The sequence below is a fragment of the Eurypyga helias genome, unplaced genomic scaffold, assembly GCF_000690775.1.
Source record: "Eurypyga helias isolate BGI_N326 unplaced genomic scaffold, ASM69077v1 scaffold7050, whole genome shotgun sequence".
Classification (NCBI taxonomy): Eukaryota; Metazoa; Chordata; class Aves; order Eurypygiformes; family Eurypygidae; genus Eurypyga; species Eurypyga helias.
The window spans coordinates 42,337-52,755 of record NW_010224967.1 but is presented as its reverse complement, the minus strand read 5'-3'; the positions used below and the strand labels follow the sequence as shown (position 1 = coordinate 52,755).

The following is a 10,419-nucleotide window of genomic DNA, read 5'->3' as shown; positions in this document are numbered from 1 at the left end:
ACCAACAGACAAGACAGAAATCGTGAAAGAAGGAAATAAAATTTTCCTGAAAATCAAGAATGCTGGCCCTGCTGATATTGGGGAATATTCAGTGGAAGTTGAAGGCCGCAGATACCCAGCTAAACTGACCCTTGGTGGTAAGGAAGCTTTTATTTATATTATATTTAATCATCTCATAGGCCAGTGTTTGAAAACCTGTACACGAACAAACAAAAAGGTGACCTGAATTATTATAAAGCTCTATCAAAACTTGGTCTAATTATATATGTGTGCATTTGTGCATTCTAGAACGTGAAGTTCAACTTCTGAAGCCATTAGAGGATGTTACAGTTTACGAGAAAGAAACAGCAAACTTTGATACAGAAATATCTGAAGATGATATTCCTGGTGAATGGAAGCTGAAAGGGGAAATCCTGAGACCCTCACCTGTAAGCATCCTTGAATTTTACAACACAGTTTATTTACATTTAAACACTGTGAACAGGTTCCCTGGTGTCTTTATGGTAAGATCTTTGCGGGTCTGTCATTGCTACTCTTTCCAGAACATAGAAAGGCTAAACGTTATGGTAATTAAAAAACACTGGTTCTTTAAGTAGGAATCATGTACTATAAGAGCTAAGTTTTGAAGTTCTTTGTTTTTTCAAAGTATTAGAGCACATTATTCAGACAATAATAAAAATATCCTACATACATTTACAGGAATTATGATGATGATTACAAGAAAGGTGGAATGGTGAACAAATGTACTCCATTGTTTTTATTATTGAATAAAAGTGTCAGCTGTCCTTGAAAAGCATTTCTTATCTTTCTAGCTGACTCTCTGTTGGGTATAAAATGTATACAGAATCCTTTTATTAAAAATACCTAGCAGTAAGGCATTGGTATTGTATTTACCAAAGTCTGTCATCTCTCCAGACATGTGAAATTAAATCTGAAGGAGGAAAACGCTTCCTGACCTTGCACAAAGTCAAGTTAGAGCAAGCTGGTGAAGTCCTTTACCAGGCACTTAATGCACTTACTACAGCTATCCTGACAGTGAAAGGTACGTTTCACCACAGAGCATGATATCAACTTAAATTGATTTCACATGGAGCGCATTGCAAATGATGTGTTCTGTTTTGCTTCCAGAAATTGAGCTGGACTTTGCTGTGCCCCTCAAAGATGTTACTGTTCCTGAGAGGCGCCAAGCCAGATTTGAATGTGTCCTTACCAGAGAAGCCAATGTTATATGGTCTAAGGGCACTGATATACTCAAGATTGGAGAAAAATTTGACATCATTGCGGATGGAAAGAAGCATATCCTTGTAATCAATGATTCTCAGTTTGATGATGAGGGAGAATACACTGCTGAAGTTGATGGCAAGAAGAGCACAGCAAGACTGTTTGTAGAAGGCAAGCATCTTCTTATGAACAAAATAATTAAAAATGGATACAGAATGTATCTTTTAGAACCACATTAGCCTTTTTCTGATGATATTTATGTGTCTACATTACAGGTGTGAGGTTGAAGTTCATCTCACCTCTACAGGACCAAACAGTGAAAGAAGGGGAAACAGCTCACTTTCAGTTTGAGCTTTCTCATGAAGACATGCCAGTAAAATGGTACAAAAATGACAAGCGACTCCACACAAGCAGAACAGTTTTTATGACTTCAGAAGGCAAAGTTCACAAATTAGAAATGAGAGAAGTAACTCTTGATGATATCTCTGAAATAAAGGCCATAGTCAAGGACTTGAACACACAAGCAAACCTCAAAGTCTTAGGTAATTTTATAAGTAATTTAAAATATGTGATATAATATGTAGAAAAAAATTTATAAGTACAAAGTGACAAAATATTTATTTTCTAATAAATTTATATTACTAATTTACCACTTCATATCCACTATGCCTTTTGTAGAGGCCGATCCGTATTTCACTGTGAAATTGCAAGACTACAGTGCTGTGGAGAAAGATGATATTACTCTGGAGTGTGAACTTAGCAAAGATGTGTCAGTAAAATGGTACAAAGATGGTGAAGAACTAGTAGCTTCCAACAGAATCTCCATAAAAACGGATGGCTTGCGCCGTATCCTGAAGATCAAGAAGGCTGCAGAGAGTGATAAGGGTGTTTATGAGTGTGACTGTGGAACTGACAAGACAAGTGCTAATGTCGGTGTTGAGCGTAAGTTATTATGCCTTGGCTAAGGGAAAGTACTGAAACCTTTGTAAAATGGTGTAGACAAACAGTGTCTAGAGTATAACACCAAAAATGGTACCTTTAGAAAACACGCTGTTATGAATATCTGAAATATCTAGATTTACAATTATTAGGTTATTTACAAGAGATAATATATCCTAAACTGCTGTTGTAAAAGACAGTAATGATCAGTTATTCTCTATGTCTATTTACAGTCAGGGAAAAAAGCAGTTAATTTAATTCACTGTAATAGATACCTGGGTTAATTATGAGGAAAAATATTCTTACTAAAAATAACTTTCAGACATATTATAGAAGGGGGTTGTGGAACTGCCCAAACTTGCAGATTTTAAAAGATGTTAGATAAACATTTATCAGTGGTAGCATTTTAATGTCCTGAAGAAGGGACAGGAAGAGAGTTGAAATCCTTTCCAGTACTACATTTCTGTGGTATGTAATGAATGAATAAACAGATGTGAACACTTGGGTTTTTTTATTTTAGCTCGTTTAATTAAAGTGGAGCGCCCACTGTATGGAGTGGAAGTATTTGTCGGTGAAACAGCACGTTTTGAAATTGAAATTTCTGAGCCTGATGTCCATCCTATATGGAAGCTAAAGGGAGAAACCCTAACTCCTTCACCTGTAAGGCTGCTTCTTTATTTTTAGACCATAATTTACACTAGAAAAAAACTTAATAATGTCTTCTGAGTGGTTTCTTATAATATTCATATTTGGGGTTATTCTTTATCACCAGGACTGTGAAATCATTGAAGATGGGAAGAAGCATACTCTTGTCCTTCATAACTGCAAACTTGACATGACTGGAGAAGTGTCTTTTCAAGCTGCTAATGCTAAGAGTGCTGCTAATCTGAAAGTGAAAGGTACAGTCTGCATTTTGTAAACATTACCACATTCATCTCAGGGCAGTAGAACAAATCTAGTAGCAGAAAGGTCTGTATGAACCTATCACTGACCTGAAAGTGCTCTTCTCTGATTTCAGAATTGCCTCTCATCTTTATTACTCCACTGAGCGATGTGAAGGTCTTTGAGAAGGATGAAGCCAAGTTTGAATGTGAGGTGTCCAGAGAACCCAAGACTTTCCGCTGGATGAAAGGAACTCAGGAAATCACTCCTGATGAAAGATTTGAAATTATTTCAGATGGAACAAAGCATGCCCTGATTATTAAATCTGTTGTCTTTGAGGATGAAGCTAAATACATGTTTGAAGCTGAGGATAAGAGAACAAGCGCCAAGCTAATTATTGAAGGTTTGTCTGATTTTGCCTTTCTAGGAAGGATTTGCACCATAGTCCTTGTATAGTTTTTACTGATAGTTTTTATTGATGATAATGTTGTTATTAAATGTTATGTTGTTATAGGTATCCGCCTCAAATTCATTACTCCTCTCAAAGATGTAACAAAGAAGGAGCGAGAAACTGCAGTGTTCACTGTGGAACTCTCCCATGAAAATATTCCTGTTATCTGGTTCAAGAATGACCAGAGATTACATACTAGCAAAGTGGTTTCAATGACAGACGATGGCAAATTCCATACTCTCACAATCAAAGATCTTACTATTGATGATACTTCTCAGATTAGAGTGGAAGCTATGGACAAATCCTCAGAAGCTAAACTCACTGTTCTTGGTAAGAATACCCAAAAGAATTTACATGATGTATATTATCAGAAGAGTCTTATTAATGGAAAATGGTGATCAGAAAGTCTTGGGGTTGGTTTTGCTTTGCTTTAGTGTTTTGGGTTTTTTTGTTTTGGGTGGTTTTTGGTGTTTCTTTTTTTTCTCTAAAATTTTGCCTAAATTGTTTTTTACAATTCTACAGCTTGTATTCTTTGGGTCTTCATTTCCCCATTCGCAGAGGATAATTACAATAACTTTAAAATTCCATTAAACTGTTGCAAAATTAACTATTAGATCCTTAACTGGTGCTCTGAAATGCCTAGAGCACCAAAACAATGTTCTCAGTAATATTACTAATATGCTGAATTGTTTTTTAGGTATTTGTTGTTTTCTCTTTTTGCCACCAAACTGTGTAATATTTATAAGGGCTATATTTAATCCTTCTTGCAGGGCATAAAGAAGAAATTTATTTTATGGTAGGAACTAATTGTCTTTTCTGAAAGACAACAACTTCAGACTGAAACATATCTTAACTTTTGCTTGCAGAGGGAGACCCTTACTTCACTGGGAAGCTGCAGGATTACACTGCTGTAGAGAAAGATGAAGTAATCTTACAATGTGAAATCAGTAAAGCAGATGCCCCTGTGAAATGGATGAAGGATGGCAAACCAATTACTCCATCAAAGAACGTTGTTATTAAGGCTGATGGTAAAAAGCGAATCCTTATCCTTAAGAAAGCTTTGAAGAAAGACATTGGACAGTACACTTGTGACTGTGGTACAGATCAAACCTCTGCTAAACTCAATATTGAAGGTATGGTTATTTTACTGGGCTGCTCTGTAGTAGACATCTTTTGGGTTCTCTTAAGAATTGAGGGAATCAATCACCTTTTTTTTTTTTCTTCTCTCTAGACCGGGATATTGAGATTGTACGTCCACTATACAGTGTGGAGGTGATTGAAACAGAGACTGCCCGTTTTGATATCGAAATCTCTGAGGAAGGTGTCCATGGCAATTGGAAGCTAAAAGGAGAACCCCTGACTGAATCAGCTGTAAGCAAATATTTTAGGATGTTTCTTCTGTGTGTGTCAACAATTTGCAGGAAGGTAGGATGTGAGGGAAAAGAACGTGGCTGCAGAAACCGAGTGAAATCTCCTTCTGCTTTCAGTGAGGTCACTATAACAAAAATACTGTTTTTTCATTAATAACTTTTAAAATGTAGTATAAATTTAATCTAAAATATTATGTAAAATAGCTAAGTAACAAATGATTTTACATAAACAAATACATTCTGTATTGCTAGTCCCTAACAATCATGTGTCCAAAGTGCAAAGACCTCACAAAATTCACTTAAACATAATAACGTTTAAAAATACAAACTTTGGATTGCCTGCATTTACCTTTGGGTTTTTAGTTATGTGTGGTTTAAATAGATGTAGATCACACTTTGCATCAACTGGATTTAACTCCATCCACCACCACTCTTTGGGCCTGTCTGTCCAGCCAGTTTTTTCCCAGTGAAGAGTGTACCTGTCTAAGCCATGAGCAGCATTTCTCCAGAACGCAGTGGGAAACAGTGTTAAAGGCTTTACTGAAGTCTAGGTAGACTTTAGTCCACATCCACAACTTTTCTCTCATCCACTAAGTGGGTCACTTTGTCATAGAAGGAGATCAGATTCGTCAGGCAGTACCTGCCTTTCATAAATCCATGCTAACTGGGCCTGATGGTCTGCTCGTCCTGTGAAAGGACAGGTTGACGAATGAAAGGTTATAAGATGTGTTGCAGGTGGCAGTTGGCCTAAGTGTTGTCAGTGGAGGAGGAGATAACAGATATATGGTGTGAGGAGAAGTAGGGGTTCTTGTCTTGAGCACAAAAAAGTTTCAATTCTCTTTTTACAGGACTGTGAAATCAAGGAGGAAGGCAAAAAGCATTTCCTTACGCTGTACAATGTACGCTTAGATCAAGCTGGTGGAGTCGATTTCCAAGCAGCAAATGCCAAATCCGGTGCCCACCTTCGAGTGAAACGTAAGTATCTTTTAAACTGAAACTAATTAATTATTTACTCACTGTCTCTTTGGAACGGGTGTACACATCTCTATATTGTATTGAACCAACAGCAATCCTTTCCATAACAGCAACTCAAGGATTAATTACTCAAGGCATCTTCACTTTTTAGTTAAGGAATGTCCTATATGTTTTCTAACCTTGTATATAGTTTATTCATGTAAGTGAAGTAAAAATAAGGAGATGGCCTTGAATACTGCTTTATGGTATGGCATCACATGTTGTTACAAAATCAGTTTTACAAGCAAATGCTTTACTGAATTAAAGTATCATGTTAACCTGAGAGTTGGGGATCACAGTAATATCTAGGGATAGGGTTAAGAGTTTGATGGACAGGGACAGACCACACAGTTGAAGACCACTTGCTTCCCGCTCCAATCCTAGCCCTTGCTATTTTGGAAATCACATGTGTTATCTAGCAAGAGGCATGCAAGGCTTGGCTCCTGCTGACCTTGTTCAATTTAAAGAAACACGGTCTGCAAGTAGGAAACTTTAGGTGATCAGCCCTCCCCCTAAAAGCCCAGAGTGGCCTCTTCTATTTAGGGAATTTAAAGAGCAGCATTGCGATGTCTGTCTCTCTTGAGGGAAGCCACCATGGAGATTAGTACATAAGGGCAGCAGCTCTCTCTTGGGTAGAAGTGACTAATCTGAAAATTATGTGTTCTCCTTACCAAGCTCGAGTAATTGGCTTGCTGAGACCCCTCAAGGATGTAACAGTGACAGCTGGGGAATCAGCAACCTTCGATTGCGAACTGTCTTACGAGGGAATCCCTGTAGAGTGGTTCCTGCAAGGAAAGAAACTGGAGCCCAGTGATAAGGTAATGAAACCAAACTTTATTTTATCTCATGTTTCCTCCTCCTTCCTCTCTTTCAACCCTCTTCCCTTTCTTTATCATTTACTCTCTGCCACCAGAAGTGCTAAGGCACAGCAATACAGTAGTGCTGCTCTGACAAATGGTAAATCCTCCCTAAATCAGGTATCGCACATTTTCCCCAGAAATTCCAGTATTCTGGAATACTGCAAGTATTTATGGTACAAACGGAAACTAAGGTTCCAAAACATTAATCATTACAACACTGATTTTGTGCCTGAATCTGTTGGAGACAGCCACAGGGGTAGTGAATGATTTTTGCTCAGGTTAATGGTAGTTACTGTGAGAGGGACTTGAAAGGTGCTATCAGGATTTCTTTTTTCTCCTCAGCGCTGAGTTACAGTCCAATTCTGCATATAAGGGGATTAGGGGGATTCACATTCCATTTCAGGCATTTGTTCAGGCTCTCCAGATAACTTTCTGGGCAGATTTGCTTGTCAAGCACTTCTCACTAGCTATTTTTAACCCTTCATCAAGTGCTGGCTCTTAACTCTGAGATCTGAGCAGCCTGGAATGCAGCCAGTTTAGTATTTAAAGTTAATGCTAAGGGAATACAAAAAGAAACATAAATAAATACATTAAGAAACATAAAATGTACATGGATATCATTGGTTTTAAGACTTCTTTTTCACGTACTAGGCCTAAGGTAAATAATGCAGATGAAAAAGCAAATTGAAAACCTTAGACAAAAACTTTGAAGGCATTATACAACCTAGCAAAGTTTCAGAATGCTGCTAATAATACTTTGGTACAGATATTTCTTTCTTTTACATACATTTTTAACATACAATTTTCAGGTTTTCCTAGAACTTTCTGAGCTTCACCAAATTTGCTTAAATAAAAACAATTTAAAAAATAAAATATAATATAGAAATAGGACAAGAAAAAACAATCACACCAATAGGTGACCCTATTACAGTATTTAAGGACAGATAAAATTGAAACTCAGCAAATGAGATGTAATCTAGGTAGTTGCTTCTGAGTCTAGGAATAAAAACACTGAAAGCTACTGATCATTTCCGTGGCTTGATAGTTATTGCTGCCTGGCAAGAAAAACTATTCCATGATCAATATTGTGTATAATAGAACATTATTTTGTTTATTTTGTTCTTATCTATCTGAGCTATCATTTTAATTATATGGAAAAAGATCTAGATTTTCTTTCAGTTTACATATACAGTCAAAACTGTATTTTCAATCCAGTTGAAATTTTATCAAGAAGAAATTCAGATTAACTATGTATTTGCTTGCTGCACTGTTTTCTGCCCATTTCAAATATCCTCTTGAAAAACTTTATTACTGTCTTCAAGAAACAATCTAATGGTACAAGTTTTTCCATTATTTTACCGCTGTGGCTGGCATGCAGATGTACACATATAACCTTTATTGAAGTGTCTTCTTTGTTTATCTTTACTGCTTATCTTGGTCAAATATATATTTGGCTTCATCTCAACCTCTTTCAGATGAATATTCACTAGAGCAAGTTATCAGGGACAAAGTGACCATTTGAGAGCAAGGACAACCTCTTAGTTCCTTTCTTCTCTCTGAAGCAAATGAGCCTGCTTTCTCAAAATTATCTTAAACTTTTATGCTGCTTCCTTAGAAAAAGCTACTTTTTTCCCCTTTATTTTCTAAAACAGCATCTACTACTTGATCACATACTTCTCTGAAAACAGAATTATGCCATGAATGCCATTGCAGCCCTTTGAATGGCTGCAATGCAGGAGGTATCCTTGAATCCTCCAGGTCCACTCCTAGAGAAAAGAGATGTTTGTGTATGAGTAGCGCAATTCAAACTCATGGGATATTTTTAAGCAGAATGTTTTACCAAAATTTAGAATAGAAAGTCATATTGGCATTTACAAAAGCATGTCTGAAGTGGGTGCCAAACCTCTTCGTATCTCTCTGAAAGTTTTAACTTTAGATGTAGCCAGGAATATTACCAAAATTTTTTCCCCATAATTGTGCTTATTTTGGTATTTACTAGGACCACTTCAAAATAAACATTATCTCAAGTCAGCCTTATTTTGAACTTTGATAGTAGGCTCAGGTTTTCAAGTACAAGGACGTAAATACGTTAAAACATGGGGAATCTTAAAATTGCAATTTCTTCTAAGTGAAAGGACAAAATGGAAATTATTCTCAAAATCCTCAAAGTAATTGTGTTTTGTATATATCTAGTAAATAAAAAAGTAAATTATTAAAATTTATTATTAAACAACCGAACTCCACAGATAACAATAAATAGCAATGCTACTTCATTAAATATTTCTTAAATATCTGTTATAGATACTTACAGAGGGTTTTTTTATGTACTTTATAAGGTCATGACACGTGCTGAAGGGAGAGTTCACACACTTATTCTTAGAGACGTCAAGTTAACAGACGCGGGAGAGGTATCACTTTCAGCAAAAGATTTCAGAACTCAAGCAAATCTTTTTGTGAAAGGTAAGTCAGTCATTTAATTATGCTATAGTAAATGTTATTGGACCATTCATTATTCTCTCTGCAATAGGATGCTACTATACATCATATATCAAATTAGTAGGATCATACATACAATATTGGACTGGTAGATAACTTTCCTGATTAAAAAAGCCACTTAAAATCTCTATGCTTTACAAGAGCTGGGGAGAAGGGAAAATACAGAAATATGTCAGATTTGCGAGATTAGTTTGTTCATTAGGATTTCCAGGGCTTCATTGGATTTTTGAACATTGATTTGGCCCCAAGATGACCTGCCAATGCTGGCCTTCATGCTTCCTGATTTTTTTTTCTGTTTGGAGTACCCAGAGCCTATAAGATCACAACTACACCACCAATCAAATGGCATAACATTGACTGTATATTCACTTGCACTTCTCGCAAGTTTTGTAGTGCTAAGAAATCAAAAAACTGCACACACTTGTGTCTAATTTATCAATTCAAGGAGAAATAAAGTAATTCCTTAAGTTCAGGGTATAACTTCAGAGTCACTGAGATCACACAGGTGTAGTTCAGCTGAAGAAATGGAGTTGCAAGGATTTATGAATAAAATCCCTATGGACAGGATATCATTCAGTCTAATCTTACAGTTGGCTGAATAGTAGGAAATTAGTTGAATTAACTGAATATGTCTGGGCATTAAAAATAAAAAAAGATTATATAAAAAATATTTCAGCAGAGGTGCTAAGAGTCTTTCTGATTATTCAGTCAAGGAAAATTAGTAAGCAGTATTGGACAGTTCTGTACTAGCAGAGGGCTGGTTGTATTTTAGATCTTCTTCTATCAAAATTCTGTTTCTTTTAGAACCCCCTGTTGAATTTACTAAACCACTTGAAGACCAGACTGTTGAAGAGGAGGCCACTGCAATACTGGAATGTGAAGTTTCCCGGGAAAATGCAAAAGTTAAATGGTTCAAAAACGGAGAAGAAATTCACAAAACAAAGAAGTATGATATCATTGCTGATGGCAGGGTCAGAAAACTCATTATCCATGGCTGCACACTGGATGATGCAAAAACATATACCTGTGATGCTAAGGATTTTAAGACATCATGTTTTCTCAATGTAGAACGTGAGTCATTTATAATTTTCAAAGAAATGTCTAAGTGCTCTAAACACTATGTACTAGTGTCTATGACTGGCAATAATATAAATGTCAGTAATTTCTTCTTCTCTGCTGGAGATTT

At 36.3% G+C, this 10,419-nt stretch overlaps 1 protein-coding gene across 1 annotated transcript in view; it reads left to right on the top strand.

Moving 5' to 3' along the window:
* The window catches only part of LOC104506461 (titin-like), a 35,190-nt gene that overhangs the window by 11,748 nt on the left and 13,023 nt on the right, over nucleotides 1-10,419 (top strand). Inside the window, 16 exon segments of the mRNA XM_010147414.1 lie at nucleotides 1-137; nucleotides 289-428; nucleotides 916-1,042; nucleotides 1,129-1,392; nucleotides 1,497-1,763; nucleotides 1,900-2,163; nucleotides 2,681-2,820; nucleotides 2,933-3,059; nucleotides 3,179-3,445; nucleotides 3,557-3,823; nucleotides 4,360-4,626; nucleotides 4,725-4,864; nucleotides 5,712-5,838; nucleotides 6,553-6,695; nucleotides 9,074-9,197; nucleotides 10,038-10,304. The exon segment at nucleotides 1-137 is cut by the window's left edge and continues 14 nt beyond it. Coding sequence (XP_010145716.1) covers nucleotides 1-137; nucleotides 289-428; nucleotides 916-1,042; nucleotides 1,129-1,392; nucleotides 1,497-1,763; nucleotides 1,900-2,163; nucleotides 2,681-2,820; nucleotides 2,933-3,059; nucleotides 3,179-3,445; nucleotides 3,557-3,823; nucleotides 4,360-4,626; nucleotides 4,725-4,864; nucleotides 5,712-5,838; nucleotides 6,553-6,695; nucleotides 9,074-9,197; nucleotides 10,038-10,304 — 3,068 coding nt within the window.